General features: G+C 36.1%; 1 protein-coding gene across 10 annotated transcripts in view; it reads right to left on the bottom strand.

Moving 5' to 3' along the window:
• N4BP2 (NEDD4 binding protein 2) overlaps window positions 1-18,390 on the bottom strand; it is a 78,743-nt gene that overhangs the window by 18,657 nt on the left and 41,696 nt on the right. For 8 of the 10 annotated variants that reach the window (XM_084971766.1, XM_084971770.1, XM_084971771.1 and 5 more), the window contains 6 exons: window positions 15,433-15,588; window positions 11,295-13,666; window positions 10,592-10,677; window positions 10,041-10,086; window positions 8,221-8,417; window positions 5,297-5,415 (listed from right to left, as the gene is read on the bottom strand). In XM_084971766.1, coding sequence (XP_084827892.1) covers window positions 5,297-5,415; window positions 8,221-8,417; window positions 10,041-10,086; window positions 10,592-10,677; window positions 11,295-13,666; window positions 15,433-15,588 — 2,976 coding nt within the window. Of the gene's footprint in view, window positions 1-5,296; window positions 5,416-5,978; window positions 6,116-8,220; window positions 8,418-10,040; window positions 10,087-10,591; window positions 10,678-11,294; window positions 13,667-15,432; window positions 15,589-18,390 lie in introns of all 10 variants that reach the window. The other 2 variants (XR_014812336.1, XM_084971773.1) reach the window with 2 other exon arrangements.

Genomic DNA, 18,390 nt, shown 5'->3' with positions numbered 1-18,390 from the left:
TACCATAATAGCTACCCTGAGGGGCCTTACTGTCCAATCACTCTGAGCATCGTGAAGGACTCACTCAGTCCCCTAACCTTGCCTGGGGAACCACAACTTTGGGTAGCTTCACATCAGGCCTTCTTGCTCGAGGTCCCCAGAGAAGAGAGCTGCCAGATGCCACCACCATCCTCCTAACTCCCAGTGCCTTGGGATATTTGAACACATAACTCTAAGTAAACAGCTGTTTAGGTAGCAAAAATAAACAGAAAAATTGTGGACTAAAATAATACCAGGAAAAATTGACTCAAGTGACATATTTAGAACTCTGCATTCTCAGCAGAGAATATTCTTTTTCAAAAGCACTTTCATATAATATTTATAACAACTGAGCATGTATTAAACCACAAAGAAAATCTCAAATTCCAAAAAGTAGGACTCTTTTAGGCTGCATTCTTACACCCCAATACAACGAAATAAAATAAACAATAACCACCCCCCCAACAAACTATCAAGCCATTTAGAAAATTAAAAAATCCTGGATAATTGAGAAAACCAAACTGAATTAGAGATTATTTAGAAAAACAGTGAAATACTATATATCAAAATCAAAACTACATATATATCAAAAACATTAAAATGAGAAAAACATACTCTTTAATATATTTGTTATTGAAGGCTAAAAGGAAACAAACTAGCCAAAGAATTGAAAACGTATCAAATTATAAAACCGACTTTGATCAATAAACCAAGAACCTGTTCTTTAAAAAGGCCAATCTGATAAACAGCAAAAACAAAGAAAACAGAAAAAAAAAAAAGGAAAGTAAAAAGTATATGGTTTTAATTATCACTGAATATACAACTTAACAACAATAAACCTGAAAGTCAAAGTAAAACTGATGATTTTCTAGAAGACAAACTACAGAAAAGACCCATGGCGGCGGGGGGGGGGGGGAATCAAACATCTGAATAAAGCAATACCCTTAAAAAGATAGTGAAAAGTTCTATAGACCTTCTCCCTAAAAAGGCACAACCCCAGGACCCTCAAGGCACTTATTTAAACTTTCCAAAACATGGAGAAAAATGGCAGTCTTGCCAGGTTCTTTTATTGAGTCAAACACCAAATAAAACCCTAAAACCAAAATCTGACAAAGATAACATAGGAACAGAAAATCACAGATAATCTCATTTAACTACTGTTACCAAAAATCCTAAAATTAATTCTTGCACTGTATTAAAGGAAAAAAATGAAAGCCTGAAAATAATTTTTATTGCAGAAATTACTGATTGTCATGAATTACATAATGAACTAAGAAAAAAAATCTCAATTAGATTCTCAAAAGATTCTAAAACAGCTTTTATTGGGAATTTCTATTACGGCTCAGCAGGTTATGAACCCAACTAGTATCCATGAGGATGCGGGTTCAATCCCTTGCCTTGCTCAGTGGGTTAAAGGATCCAGCATTGCCATGAGCTGCAATGTAGGTTGCAAATGCAGCTCAGATCCCATGTTGCTGTGGTTATAAGGTAGGCTGTCAATCGCAGCTCTGATTCAACCCCTAGTCCAGGAACTTCCATATTCTGCACGTGCAGTCCTAAAACAGCAATCAATCAATGAATAAATAGGCTTTTTTTTTTTTTTTTGGTCTTTTTTGTTGTTGTTGTTGTTGTTGCTATTTCTTGGGCCGCTCCCTCGGCATATGGAGGTTCCCAGGCTAGGGGTTGAATCGGAGCTGTAGCCACCGGCCTACGCCAGAGCCACAGCAACGCGGGATCCGAGCCGCGTCTGCAACCTACACCACAGCTCACGGCAACACCGGATCCTTAACCCACTGAGCAGGGGCAGGGACCGAACCCGCAACCTCATGGTTCCTAGTCGGATTCGTTAACCACTGCGCCACTACGGGAACTCCTAAATAGGCTTTTATTTAAAACAATTCTCGCTAAAATAGAAAATTAAGGGATACATTAAGATCAAAAGCATACATTACTCAAACTAGAAGCACTCCTAACATAACAAACATCAAAACATACTACAACGCCACAATAATTAAAAAAAGATGACAGGAGTTCCTGTAATAGCTCAGCAGTTAACAAACCCAACTAGGAGACAGGATTAAGATAGTGGAATAGAAGGACTTGAGCTCAACTTCTCTCCTAAAAACAACAAAATTTACAACCAAATACTAAGCAATCTTCAACCAAATGGACTGGAAACTTTCAAAAAGATATCCTACTCCAGAAGGCAAAGAGGAGGCCACATCAAGAGGTAGGAGGGGCGATTACGCAATATAAGCAACCCCTGGAAAGTAACTGGTTCACACAGACTCATCTACAGGAGTGAGAGTTCTGAGCCATCAAACCCTCATGTGCGGGGATCTGGCACTGGGAGAAAGAGCCCCCGGAGCATCTGGCATTGGAGGCCAGTGGGGCTTGTGAGCAGGAGCTCCAAGGGACTGGGGGAAACAGAGACCCCATTCTTAAAAGACGCACACAGACTTTCATGTGCACTGGGTCCCAGGGCAAAGCAAAGTCTCCATAGGAATCTGGGTCACACATGACTGCAGTTTTTGGAGGACCTCCTGGGAAAACAGGGGTGAATGTGGCTTGTTGTGGGTGAAGGACATCAGACGTAAAGCTCTTGGGAATATTCAGCAGCAGTGCCTTTCTCTGGAGGGGGCCATTTAGGGAAAATCTAGCCCCACCCATCAGCGCTAAGAAGCCCCAGGCCAAACAACAATCCAGATGGGACCACAGCCCCACCCATCAGTAAACAGGCTGCCTAAAGACCCCCCAGGCACACAGCCACCTCTAATCTCATCCAGAGACAAAGCCCCCCCACCCCCAACCACCACAGGGACAGGAATCAGCTCCACCTACCAGTGGGCAGGCATCAGTCCCTCCCATCAGGAAGCCTACAGCAAGCCCCCTACCAACTTCAGCTACAAGGGGGGCAGACACCAGATGTACGAGAAGCTACAACTCTATTATCTATAAAAAGATCACCACATCAAAAATCTATAAAAACAAACCCGACTAGTAACCATGAGGACACTGATTCGATCCCTGGCCTCACTCAATGGGTTAAGGATCTGGCATTGCCATGGCTGTGGTGTAGGCTGGCAGCTACAGCTCCAATTTGACCCCTAGCCTGGGACCCTCCATATCCCATGGGGGTGGTCCTAAAAAGAAAATGTATATTTGAGAATATAGTAAATATTAATGATGATATTTTATATCAGTGGATAAAGATGATCTATTCATCCAGTTAATCATTTGGAAAAAAAACAAATAAATTAAATCTCTACTTCAGAACATACATATAAAAATGCTAGATAAATCTTTAAAAATTAACTATTAAAAGTACTGAAGGAGTTCCCACTGCGGCACAATGGGATTGGTGCATCTCTGCAACACCAGGATGCAGATTCCATCCCTGGCCCAGCACAGTGGTTTAAGGATCCGGCATTGCTGCAACTGCAGCTGCAGTGTAGGTTGCAACTGCAGCTTGGATCTGGTCCCTTGCCCAGGAACTCCATATGCCTTGGGGCAGCCAAAAAAGGAAAAAAACAAAAACCAAAACCAAAAAACTGAAGAAAATACTTGTATAATATTGGGGTAGGACAAATTTTCTAAAAAAGAGATAAAACTCAGAACCAGTAAAGGAAAAGATTTTTCTGATAAAGCATGAATATGTGTATATATATATAAATATAAAACCAAAGAGAATTTATCAGGAAAAATTATTGTAATTTCTATTAACAAAGATAACTACACATGATACATAAAGAGCTCTCACAAATCTAGAAAGAAAGACAAACAACCAAAAGGAAGACAGGTTAAAAAGTAAGCAATTAAAAGAAGAAGAAAATAATGGGAAAAAAGCTCTACCTCACCAATAATAAGGAAAATAAAAATGTAAACAACAATGAAATCTTTTTCACACCATATTGTCAAAAATTTTAAAGATTCTTAATGTCCAGGATGGGTTATACTATCAGTGCATGTAACGAACACGGAAAGCCCTTCTGAAAGGAAATCTGGCATCAGCTGTAAAAATTTTTTTTTTGTTTTGTTTTGTTGTTGTTGTTGCTATTTCTTGGGCCGCTCCCTAGGCATATGGAGGTTCCCAGGCTAGGGGTCGAATCAGAGCTGTAGCCACTGGCCTACGCCACAGCCACAGCAACGCGGGATCCGAGCCGCGTCTGCAACCTACACCACAGCTCACAGCAACGCCGGATCGTTAACCCACTGAGCAAGGGCAGGGACCGAACCCGCAACCTCATGGTTCCTAATCGGATTCGTTAACCACTGCGCCACGACGGGAACTCCAGCTGTAAAAATTTTTAATGCAAACACTCTGAACAGCAATTTCACTTTTAGGAACTAGCCTACAATAATATTCAACACACACACAAAAATGTACGTTCAAGGATGTTCAGCGCAACATGGTTTCCAATTTTTCTTACAGTCAAAAAGCCTATAGGGAGTTCCCATCGTGGCGCAGTGGTTAAAGAATCCGACTAAGAACCATGAGGTTGGGGGTTCAGTCCCTGTCCTTGCTCAGTGGGTTAACGATCCGGCCTTGCCGTGAGCTGTGGTGTAGGTCGCAGACATGGCTCGGATCCCGTGTTGCTGTGGCTCTGGTGTAGGCTGGTGGCTACAGCTCCAATTAGACCCCTAGCCTGGGAACATCCATATGCTGCAGGAGCGGCCCAAGAAATGGCAAAAGGGACCAAAAAAAAAAAAAAAAAAAAAAAAAAAGCCTATAAATACAGCATATTTAAATAAACCACAGTACTTTAGAAATCACTTAAGAATATTATAGAATATACTATAGAGTTTAAAAAGAATAAGTAACAAAGTGTGGGCAGAAAAACAAATAACAGCAAACTTACTGAATGTAAAACAAACCTATTTTTGGTGAAATATATATTCATATATATACACAAAAGCAAACAGGTACACATGTGTACACATATATTAGTGTATGGATGTGAGAAAAACCTGAGAAGAATGAACCAATTGACAGAAACTTTTCACTTGCTACATTACTGCATTTAAATAGTTTATAATATACCTATACTATTTTTCTTACCAGAAAATTAAAAATAAGAGATTAAAATTGGGGGAAAAAACTGTAACTGCAATGTATACATCTAAGGATGACCTGACCCCCTTGCTGTACAGTGGGAAAATAATAAAAAAAAAAAAATGATAACTAATATAAAAATAAATAAATAAATAAAATAAAATGTATGATGTGTGGTTTCAATGACATCTCAATAGAAACTACAGACAATCCTCTAGCACTCACTTGTGGTCCTTGAAAATGTCCACCAGAAAATTTTGGTTAATGGCTGGAAATATCTTAAAGAGCTGCTTCTCCTTTAGCTTAGTGGCACAATCTTTTTCAAACATAAGTGTCTCCCTTTTCTAAAACAAACAAACAAAAAAGACAAAAATCATTCTTAAGATGGAATTTACAGTACTAGTTATGCTGACCCAAAAGCATGGTTATTTTATTGCAAAAAGAGTAACAATTTAAAAGCAATCACGGACTTTCTTCACTGAGTAAAGGCTGAAATTAGTAATATAAGTATTCTTGCACTATTTATTTATATCCCATTTTTGCTAAATATTCGAAGCTGCTTATTAATAAACATACACACACAATCATACATAAACATATGTATGTATACATGTGTATATATACTCTCATATATACACACCCAACACATTCCATCTTACTATATAAAAAAGGATGAAGATATATACATACATATAAACAGGATATAAATAAATGAAGAAGTCAGAGAGTAGAGAAAATTAAGATAAGAATATAGGATAAAGCTAGCAAGTAAAATTAGTATATCAATGCATGCCACAAAATCCTGTACAATTGCTAAAGGTGGGCCACAAATTCAGCTCTGAGCTTCTTACTGGCCAAAGCAAAGGGGGAAACAAAGATTCTCAGTGTCCATAAAATGAAAACAAACCAGTTGCTCAGGAGAAGTACAGCTTTTTCTGGTACTGAGACCTGAGAGAAATTTCTCCCATGGGTCCTCATAAAAGGGACACTGTGTGATGCTGTGAACAACGTCCTCAAAAACATATTCTCCTCAATGAGCAGAAACTACAATGTACAAATAAGTTGCAAATTCAGGTTGAAAGTCTTAAAATTCACATTACAAAAAAACTTCACAAACATATTTACTCCAAAGTAACTATGAGAATTACTACTAAATGCTATTTTTTCAAAGTCATATTTGGACTGTTTAAATCGCCAAACCGAAAGAGCTTTCCTAAAATGTGCTGTTTTCATTCTGAAGATTATAGTAATCATTCTTAAAGTGATTTCTAACTTTAAGACAAATTATTGATGTTATCATTTAACTATGTAATATTTTGGTTTACTTCAAAAAATCCTAATGTCTAAAATATAACTTACTATAAAACTTCAAAGGTATCTCTGAAAATATAAAAATTACAATAATTTAGGGCAATCCTGGAATAGTTATTGGTTTTGAATTCTATTATATTTTGGCAATTCATAATACCAAACAATAATAAAAGAAGAACCACAGCAGGTGACACTCTAACCAGTAAAAATAACTGGTAAAGCTAAACACATCACATATCATAAGAGTGATGGAAATAAGCCACCTCAAAAATTTTAAATATTTCACATCTTATTTATGACACACATTATAATCCAAACTTACTAAAAAATTCATTGATCAGATTTACTAGCATCTGCCAGGTCACAAAGTTTCTAGACTGCAAAGGTTTCACCAATAAACTGAAAACTCATAACTGTAATCATCCTATAAACAATTATCTTATTCATACATAATGCCTAATGTTTATTTTGTACTCTTTGCTTTAAAAGAATTTAAAATGCATTTCTCCTTTGGGAAATTCTCTAAGAAGTTTCCCCTGAAATTCTCTTACTGAGGATCTACCTCAGGGGAAACATCCTTAAGATCAAAAGAGTACACCTTCTATTACCAAACCCACAGAAAGATAAGCAAAGATCACTAATAGAAAAAAAAATTAGGTTGGGAAATCAAAGACATTTATTTGTTCATTACTATACTAAGATTAAAAAGGCAGGTTAGAACCATAAAGGTAAGTTTTAGTAGTGGAAAATGGCATTTCAACAAAAATGTCACACCATTTGAGCATAAACTCTAGGCTTTTCCTATTTTTTAAGAAAATCCATTTCCTCAATTTACTACATATGTAAATTGAACAGAATATCTGAAATAATACTAAATTATAAGGCCCTACTGCAGGGATTGTCCTTTGAATTACATAAACATGCAAAGAGGTAATGGTAGTATATTTCCACATTAACAAGATAACCTACAAAATAAATATGAAGGTGGAGGTATTCTTCTTCCTATGCACCAATTCTCTGTATTTCAGCCAATATAAAGGTCACCCTTTGAGCCTTTGAGCAGTCAAATTAGTAAAAAAGAGGTTAAAATGTTTTAAGATCAGCAACTAAGAATTTTTGCCCCTTGAGAACTGGACTAAATAACCTCTAAGGTCATTTTCCTTTTGATTTTGGAATTCTCTAATACTAATTTTCAGAATTCCAAAAAAGATTAAGAAAAAGAAATGCAAAGGAAACCAAATTCTCTTATGGTTTCATATAATTAGATAATGCTAAATAAAGAACAAAAATGCAGTTCAAAGTAAAGTGAAGGTTCTGTTTGAACTTGTTTAATTGAAAAGTTATACAGAATTTAACATTTAAGTTAAAACTTAAAAGTTTAGGTTAACTTTAAAGTTATCTGAACACAATTTTTTAATTCTCTAAAAAATTGTTTCAAAGACAGATACTTCTTTAATAACAAGACAGCCTTTTCTTATTACTAACTTATGAATGAAATTATCTTCAAATGAAATATTTCTTTTTCATGTTTTTCTAGAATTAAAAAATTACTGAAGTAAACGCTAAAAGACAAAGAAATATGCACCTGCAAAATTAAATCTAAAGCAACAGACTTAACATAAATTGGTTTACTGTTATAGAATATCAACCAATTTTCCCAGAAGCAAAAACCTCCAACTTCAAACTATATTTAAAGTATTTTTTCAATTTTAACATTAACTTCAATCAGGTTAAAATATAGATTCCAGACTAGGAAAAGCAGAATCAAATGAAAACCACAAAATACACATACACTCAAACTAGAGTCAGTGATAAAGGCTTAATATTTATACTTATACCAAATCATGCTTTTCCTGTAAGGCAATTTCTTCTGACATTATTTCTCTGAGTGATACTTTTTTAGTTTGAGTGTTCCAATGATCCAATAAGGGTATCATTTCAGGTGCTGCTAAAGTCTTCAATAATTTTTTGCCTGTTCTCTGAGATGATTTTTGTTCTGGACTGTCAAGACCAACATGCCCAACCAGGGAAGGATCTACAAAAACAAGATCAATAGTATCAGATCATCCACAATAAATGCACAAATTAGGCACTATTCATTCTGTTCCATCTATCTTACCTCAGAGAGACCCAGAAAACATGATTTTTTTACTTATAGATTATAATACAACTTGAAAGTTTCAAAATACATCTTCACATAATCGCAAGCAAGAAATACGCATAAATATAGAAATATTTCAAATGACCAATGCCATGGCTATCACTGTAAATCAATGTAATGCTTCCCACTCTTTTTCGTATCACATCAACATAGTGAAAACAGTGTACACATACACTGGTGAACAGAGGAAGTTGCAGCCAACCAGAAGTGACCAGCTAGAGCAGCTTTGGTCAGCTCTGCCTGGCCACTCCAACAACTGAAAGGATGAATATTTTCACAAAGCTGTAACCCACGAAAGGCACTCCATAAATACTGAACAAATGACATTCAGCATAAGGAAGGAACTGAACATTCTAAGATGTTTTATTAGGAGTTCCCTTCGTGGCGCAGTGGTTAACGAACCCGACTAGGAACCATGAGGTTGCGGGTTCGGTCCCTGCCCTTGCTCAGTGGGTTAATGATCCGGCGTTGCTGTAAGCTGTGGCGTAGGTTGCAGATGCGGCTCGGATCCCGCGTTGCTGTGGCTGTGGCGTAGGCCGGTGGCTACAGCTCCGATTGGACCCCTAGCCTGGGAACCTCCATATGCCAAGCGGCCCAAGAAATGGCAAAAAGACAAAAAAAAAAAAAAAAAAGCTAAGATGTTCATTATAACAAGACAATGTATATACAGTATTTTAGCTTTTCTAAGAGATAGCAACACATTCTGATATACTCCTTTGCTTTCCTGGAGAGTGAAGAAATAGCAGACACTGACATCTGAATTACTTGATACTCTCTGGGCACCTCTGGCTCTCCAACAGATTTAGCTCTTAAAGCTACAAAATGGGTATGAACAAAAGTGAAGAAACTGCACTGTAACAATCTCCAACCTGGAGTCCTAATACGGAGTGCACAAGAGAGGCATCTGGAGAAACTCATGAACAGAAGGAGAACCCTACAACAGGTCTGCCACCCTGCACTAATCTCCTAGGACAATGCTGTCTAAGAAATCTTCTAGAATAAAAGATTTCCAATTCGGCAGATGAACCCAAAAAAAGCAGGCTGACTTTTGTGCTCTAATAGTATTAACATCAGTAAAGATTTTGAATAACCAAGTAATATTTCAGTCATGCTCTCAAACACGTGAACATTTTATTGCTCTCCAACCAGAACAGTTTTCTTTCATTCAGAGCAAAATCAGCAACAGGAAACACCCTGACCATATGCATCAGAGCCCACCTTAAGTGCTCCACAGCACTCCTGAAAAGTTTTTTTCTTTTTTTTTGTGGTTAGGTGTGACTTGAAAGTTAAATAATATTAGAGGGGCTTTTTTTCTTCTTTAAGTGTTATTTTATAATGATATTAAATGTTAATTTCTCAACATTTATTTACAAATCAAAATTCTTGGGTAACATATTTTGTGGAAGTGTATTTACAATGAGCTAAAATTCATACACACACACACATCAAGTTTCAACATCAAGACAAGAACACTGGAAGTAAAAATATGTGCTTTACCTTGCATTAACTTGCCACAGGATACCTCTTCTTGTCTTTGTCGCTCCTAAATGCAAAGGCCAAAGAGGATTGGCAAAGGAGGGTGCATTAGAAACAAGCATATATTGTCTCTAGTAATCATTTCCCTTGTAAAACTATCAATCGACCTTGCTAAATCTAATAAAACTAGATAAATACAGTTATATGGTATGATTTCATCTGTTTTTTCCTTGTAGAGCTCTTGTGCTTTTTTTTTTTAAACAACTGTTTATGAAACTTAATTAGTATTGCAAATCTTTAGGGAGTAAAAAACTATTTACAATTTTTCCCTAAAAAAAAAAAAAATTTAACAATCATATTGAGCTCCATCATGAATTACATAATTTGGCCAGTCTGGAAATAATCTAAAATACTGGAAAAAGACCAAAAAAATCAGTAATCTGTTAACTGGTAAAATTCATTCTCTCTCAAAGTCAAAATTCAATAGAATCTTTTATAGAACAGAACAGACTTTAGAAGACAAAATGGACACAAAAGGAAACGGAGCTCTTTATAAAAAGAAGCCTACCAACCATTACAGATTCTTTCCATTTCTCATGAATCACTTTAGCCAGATTCAGATCTATATGAACCACACAATCCTCAACTGTTAAGGACCCTTGTGATGGGGGGAAAAAGAAAAGAAAATATGATCATTACTCATTATGCATTGGCAGAAAATATACTCAATTACCTTATGCATCATAAAACTAATCTGTATTTTTAATTAATAACCTATGTTTCTAGTTCTAAATCTCTTGGAATATTTCTATGTAACACGTCATTGTTTTCACACGTCTTGGCAGGTGCACTTATACAGTGCTTCACATATTTAAGTCACCATGTCCATTAGACTAAACATATTTAATTTATTCATTTCCATTAGTCAAGACTTTTCAGTAAGTATGTTCTAAGAAATTATCTTGCCTTAAACGTACCTAGAGTAGCACCAAAGGATGCAAAAAGATGTGCTTATGCAAATAAGCATGAGGTAAATATCAGAAAAAACTTCAATATATGCATGGGATGAATACAAACTCCATATAAATACTCTCTCTACTTCTTCAAATTAGCTACTTAAAAATCTTCCACAGACACCCTGTATCAAAAACAAGGTGGGCAACACAACTTGCTTTTATGTTTCAGTGAACATATGAAATAGTTGTAAAATTGAACTAGAACTCTCTATTCTATTCACACAAAAACACACACATAGGTAATTTACTTTTTCTTTACCTGAATCAATACCAACAGGGCCAAATAATTCATTAAGCTGAAAAGCCAGTTCAGGGGGTAATGCCAATTCCAGACAATCTATGGTCAGAGATTTGGCCGTCACTGGCGTGGGATTCAACGTCTCGGTCTGATCTTCTTCAGTAAGTCCAGCTGACAAAGTACTCCCGGCCATGAGAATTTTTTCCATTTCCTGTTCCTCTTCATTGATACAGTCTTCTGTGTTTGGAAATTTCACATAATCTTTTGGAAGATTTTCAGTTTTATTTATTTCAGAAGAGTCACTAAAATAAGGTTCTTCCTGTAATTCAAGATTTGAAGTGCTCGACACAGAGTTTAAAATATCAGACAAATTCGAAGACGAGTGTATACTGTCTCCAATCTCTGTGCCTTCAGGATTCTTCTCCATTTCACTCACATTTTTAGTGGCAGTAGCTTTCAGAGTAGCTGGAAAAAACTGCTTAACGTTACATAAACCTGAAAGTTCTGCCTGATTAGTAGGAAGTACTTCATTTCTATTCTTTCGATCTATGTTAGGAAATATACTTGTTAGTAATCCAGGCTTTTCAGTACTTATCACATTTATCTCTCCCTGCTCTAAGTTTTCCTTTTCTAAATTACAGGCAGACTGTACACTGGTGTTACTGATACCAATTCCATGGCTAAATTCTGGCACAGAAGAATTCGAATCCTCGAAGCTTCCTCTTTGGCTGATAATTTCCTTCAAATTCAGTCCCAGAGAAAATGGCCCAATTTGTGCCTCATCATATGATTTTTTGATATTCTCAAATTCAGTATCCTCACATAATTTAGTTTCAGAATCCAGTAAAAGGCTTGTGGCCCAAATAATATCTTTGTTACACCTCTCATATAAGTCTTTTAGGGCTTCTAATGAAAAGGATCCAAATAGTTTACAAAGAATGTTAAGATTTTCAGATTCATCAGCACTAGTAAGCTCACTTTCTTCAACATATGTGCTTTTGTCATACATTACCCTGTATGGAATTGTTTCTTGAACATCTAATTTTGTGTTAATATTGAAAATTTTCGGTTTAAATCCATCTAATCTTCCTGTTAGTACCCTCAGAGAATCTGAAACATTAATTTTATTCTTTTCTAATTTCCATAAGAGAGCAAAATCCTGCGGTTCGGTCTGGGTCCACATGCCTACTTCTATTCCAGGGACTTTAGGCTTTTCTTCTGGAACTTCAGCTAAAGTGTGAGGGCCAATTCCTCCAAGAAGAGCTGGCACACTATTGGTAAAGGCAAGAGACAATGTGTGTTGCCTTTGAATCTTTTTACCGGGACAAGTCTTAGTATCACCGGTCATCTCACTGGGCAGCATTTCAGACCTGCCTTGAGTAGAACTACCCAACGTTTTTAGTTCTTCAGGGTTTGTGCCCCAACAGGCCTCGTGTGCTGTGTATAAGGATACTTCACTCATACTGTTGTTAGTGCCGAATTCTAGGTTGGGTTCATTTAGGTCAGCCTTTGGCATTCTTGATCTGTGCTCTCTCTGAGCTAAAGAATCAGGTGAAGGCCAGTCGCCCACAATGTTGAAGGAGTCTTTTTCCGTATTTTTATAAGTATCATATTTACAGCTATTGAAAGATTCCAAAGCATCGTCACACTGTGACTTGTCACTCTCTACGTTTTCATGTGGAGATGCCTGTGGTTGAATACAATCTATACTCACAGATGAACTATGATCTGATATTTTATGTGACTGAGGGCGATTATACTTTTTGTCACCTTGTACACATGAAGCTTTCTCAGTTTTTCGGTTCCTTTTCGTCCTCTGACCAATAGTCTTATCAACTGGCCAGTCACCAACAAAAGAGAGCTCATGTTTTGGGAGCTTTTCCAGAGGTGATTTGCTTTTTTGCTTTCCAAAGGCTTTTTTCTTTACTGCTGCTCTTTCTTCCAGTATTTCACCAGATGAAGATTTTTCATTTTGAAGTGGCACAGTACTTGAAAGACCACAGTCATCTTGATTACTTTCACCAGAGCAAAGAGTCGGTGACACGCTCTCTACAGACCTATCTGCATTGGTTTTACCACACTCTTTTTCCGAAGGCATTTCTACGGGTTCTTCTCTTTCACTTTTGTCTGCTACTCGTACTTTGCCTTCAGAATCAGAAAAGTACATGTCTAGAGCTTCCTGAATGAAGGCACTCTGAATGTTAGGATTCACACCACTTATTTCTTTTCTTCCTTTGTTTAAATCTGCATTAGGGAGACACGGAACATTCTCAGGTAACACAGTTTCTTTGGTCACATCAAGTTTCTTCTCTTCAGTTAGCTCTAGATGCTTCAAAGATGAGGATAAAACATTTTCTTCTTTTTCAGAAGTAATATCTTCATTGTCTCTTGGGCTGTAAGATTTTTTTTAAAGTATTATAATGAAGTCTCTTAATGCTGCCATTAATATTATGATTTAAATTAAAGAATCACTTAACTGAAAGACAAGACACTTAATCTTGCTCTTTCCCTAATACACTAGGAACAGATCCCTTATTGTAATCTTAACACCTAGCACAATGCTTGGCATATAAGAGGCACTCAAACTTTTCTGGAATTGAATAATTAACATCACAATTTCAGTTAAGGTGTTTATATGCATTAAATATTAAAGTCAAGGTTCTAAATTTGTTCCCAGCAGAGGACACCTCCTTGGCTTTTTCCCAACCTGTTTAAGCTTAATATATGTGAAACAAGGTCTGCCTCTATACCACCTGTCATTTGCTACAGAGGAAAATGCTTAAGATTGATTTATACAGTCACGAGGAGTCAACCAACATGATTCACAAAATTAAGTTAAATGAGAGAAAGGGAAGAGAGCTCTCATTTGAGATGTCACTTGCTAAATTTTTTAAAACCATCCTTGATGTTATCTCAGATTCAGAGCACTTTTGCCGAATTACACTTTCAACGCCAGTACACTTTCCTCATTCGTCAACTCATCTTCCTTTCTTTACTGCAGGAGCCCTCAAAGTCCCAACTCTCTCACAGAGCCTTTCAAAGTGAAATCACACCTAACATTCAGTTTTCTATATGCTGGATGCTATTGTAAATCCTTTATAGGTATTAATTCATAATCCTTATGAGAGCCTTATAAGCAGTGTTATTATTTTTATTGCCATTTTGCAAATGAGGGGCTGAAGTATAGAGATATTTTAGAATTTGTCAAAGATTACAAAGTTTTGAGATTTGAATCCAGGAAATACAGCTCAGGAGTCTATAAACTTAACCACTATGTAACACTGCCCTCAATAAAAGAACATTTATGCATTTTCTTTTCCCAACCCCTTACCATTAAAAAATGCGAGCAATCCACACCACTATATATATTTAAGGCTCTTTACTCACTTATTTATTCGGTGTTTTTAACAGAATCAGCACTACCCTGGATTGCAAACTTTCAAAAGGCTATGACTTGTATTACATAGTAAAAGTATACCATGAATAATTAATTTTTACCAAACTAGCCCTTAAGAGTATTTTTTATTAATATCTAAAAAAATTAAGAAGTCATGTGACTATACACAAAATAATAATAGAGGGGCGATAAAGTAACAGATAAACACTGGAACATCAGCAAGCTAAAAAAGAAGGCAGGAGTATTCATAGTAGAAACATGGACCTGTGTAAACCAGAGGACAGTGAAACTTCCATGTATGTCATCATTCATGTAAACTTCTACTTCTCTTGCTAACAACATATATCCTGCTTCAGGTAAGACTATATCTAAACTCTACAAAAAACAAACCTCTACCTTATTTTTAAAACTGTAGGCAGTGATTTCACAGGTTCCAAAAATCACATTTTTTCTAATCGGGTTCTTTTCTTCTTTATAGAGCCACACCTGCAGCATATGGAAGTTCCCAGGCTAGGGGTTGATCAGAGCTGCAGCCACCAGCCTACACCACAGCTACAGCAACACTAGACCGTAGCCACATCTGTGATCTTCACCATAGCTGGCGGCAACGCAGGATCCTTAACCCACTGAGTGAGGCCAGGGATCGAACCTGAATCCTCTTGGATACTAGGTTTCATAACCCATCAAGCCATAATGGGAACTCCCTAAATTATCATATCTTAAGTTTAAATTGTATTTTTGTACACAGAGCCTTTAACCTACCTAGTACTTCTGTCTTCACAAGAATATGCACACAACTCAATACGTTCAATTTTCTCTGGAACTGAAGAACTCATGATTATTGGCACTGAAACAAAACGTTGGTAGTGTTCCAACATTCTTGTTATTTTTTCTTTGCTTACCCCATGAATATTACGCCTAAAAATTCCAGGGAAAAAGGACAGAAGGAACATCAGTAATTAAATTTTAAAAAAATCAGCTCATATAATATCAAGAAAAATAGTGATAATGTTTCTAATACATAAAAATATCACAACTGGTTTATTATAACATAATATAAACTACTCGATTCTAATTTTCATTTTAGTTTAGGATGTCCTAAATTACCATTTTCTTAATCATTCCATACAATCTTTTTCAAACATCCTTTATCAATTTGGAAAAAGCCAGCAGATCTTAATAATTGTAAAAGAAGTTACTCTCAAGCTCTGCAAAAAAACAGTCTCATAAGAATATGACCATCATGTCAAGGCTTTAATTATTAACTAATGAGTAAAAAATTTCCACCATAGAGGTTGCCACTTAAGCCAGTATGGCAGACTAGACTTCCCAAAGGGCACTCCTATTACAATAAAACTGGATCCCATGTGAATTGAAGCAAACACACATTTTAATACCTTTTAAGTTCAAGAAAAGAAAAAAAATTCCTAATAATTTATGTCTCTGGATGTCCAAATATGAAGTCTGTTATATTTGTGCTTTTACTCATGGTAGCTTATTTCTTTGTTTTGTTTATGAGCTCATTTTTAGTTGAATCTAATATATGGGAATACTTAGGCCTTACAATGGGGGGTACTTTCATTCACACAGCAGCTGCATTTACATCTGCCAGGAGGCAAGACAGTATGCTTTAGTCCCTCAAGGGTCTTGTCTTAATGAAAATATCTCAGTTACAACTCTCTTATCTCAGGCTGGATCTAAAGTTTAGTGTCTGGATCCTGTGGCTAATATTAGCTTTTGCCACCTGGACAAATCTGGCTTTCATAATTACATACCTCAATCTTGTCTGGTTTCAGATCACAGAGAAGCAAAGAGATAGAAAATATGAAAGAGAAGTTAAGAGACATAGACATAGAGGATGAAGCAAAAAGGTCAAGTGTACATCTAATCCAAGTCCCAGAAAGAGAGAAAAAAAAAAAAGAGTACATGGGACAAGAAGTAATTTAAAGAAAAAAATGACTGAGAATTTTCCAGAACTGATGAAAGACATTAATCTCCTAATCTCACAAGTCCAACAAATCCCAAACAAGACAAACAATAAGAAATCCACAACTAAAAACAGTACTGAAGCATCATTCCCCAAAGATAGATATATTGAAAGCAATTAGAAATTTTAAAAACTAATCTACAAAGACCCTTAGAATTATAGCTGACTTAGCAACAATAATAATGGAAGTCAGAAGACAGTTAAATGATATCATAAATAACAGAAACTGTCAATCTAGCATACATACACCCAGCAAAAGTACCTTACGAGAATGAGGACAATAAAAGGATTTTTAGATTTAAAAAAAAAAAAAAGAAAGAAAGTTTGACATGAAACAGGCCTACACTGTAAAGAAAATCCTAAAAGATGGATGTCAGGCAGAAGGAAATTCTCAGACAAAAGGCCTATAATTAAAGAAAAATTAAGCACAAAGCAAAAACTACATGAGTGAAAAACACTGTACATTCTGAACGACAGCATGTAAACTGGAAGGGAGGTAAGTATCAGGGTTAACATGGTTGAAAGTCTTTGTATTTGTGAGAAGGAAGGCTAAGAAAATGGTTTAACTTTAAAGCTTTATAATAAAAACTTTAATGTAACTACTGAAAGACTAACAGTAGTATAGATATAATTTCCAAATTAGTAGGGAAGGAAAAAATGAGTAAGAAAATTTGCATTCAATTAAAAAAATCCAAAATTAAGCATGCTAGGAAGAAAAAAATCAAATATATAATTTTCTGTGATAGGAGAAAAAAAATCACAGAAAAGGTGAGATAAATTAAAAGTGAAGTGAAACTATAAAAAACAATATATGAATTATATGAATAACCAAAATAACTGTAAAAGAACTAAGCATCTCAGTTAAAAGCCAGACAGACAGTTAAAAGCCAGCCAGACTGTAAAAGAACTAAGCATCTCAGTTAAAAGCCAGACAGTTAAAAGCCAGACAGCATCTCAGTTAAAAGCCTATGGCATGCGAAAATTCCCAGGCCAGGGATCAAACCCACATCACAGAGGTGATAACACTGGATCCTCAACCTGCTGAGCAACCAAGGAACTCCAACAGTGAATTTTTAAAAATCCAGCCATACTGGTTACAAGAGATACTTCTAAACATAAAGATACTAAAAGGCTGAAAGGAAAAGTATAAGGAAAGAAATAACACTCAAATACCAACTAAAAGAAGATGGTACAGTTCTATTAACATTAGATGCTAGATTTTATAACAAAAATATTAAAGAAAATTACTAAACAAGAATAAAAAGATCCATTAGACTGATATAAAAATCTTAGCTTATATGCACTTGAAAAAATATCCTCAGTATATTTAAAGCAAAAATAGGCAGAACTGGAGTTCCCGTCATGGCTCAGTGGTAACGAACCCAACTAGTATCCATGAGGACATGTGTTTGATCCCCGGCCTCCATCAGTGGGTTAAGGATCCAGCGTTGCTGTGAGCTGTGGTTGTGATGTAGACTGGCAGCTGCAGCTCCAATTAGCCCCCTAGCCTGGGAACTTCCACATGCTACAGGTGTGGCCCTAAAAAGACCAAAAAAAAAAAAAAAAAGGCAGAATTTTAAGGAAAAACTGACATAATAAACATAATAGAGAGATTTCAACACCTCTCTCATAGGAGCTTTTCTTTTTTTTTTCTTTTGATCATAGTAGCTTTTCTTATCCCTCTCTTAATTAATCCATCAAGCAAAACTTTTTAAAAAGTAAAATTATAGATG

This window comes from Sus scrofa, chromosome 8, assembly GCF_054392235.1.
Source record: "Sus scrofa isolate SSC_HxYL_T2T_F1_AM1 chromosome 8, Sscrofa_HxYL_maternal_Yorkshire_Landrace_v2.0, whole genome shotgun sequence".
NCBI classification, from domain to species: domain Eukaryota; kingdom Metazoa; phylum Chordata; class Mammalia; order Artiodactyla; family Suidae; genus Sus; species Sus scrofa.
The sequence above is the reverse complement of the archived record's forward strand: the minus strand, read 5'-3'. Positions and strand labels throughout refer to the sequence as shown.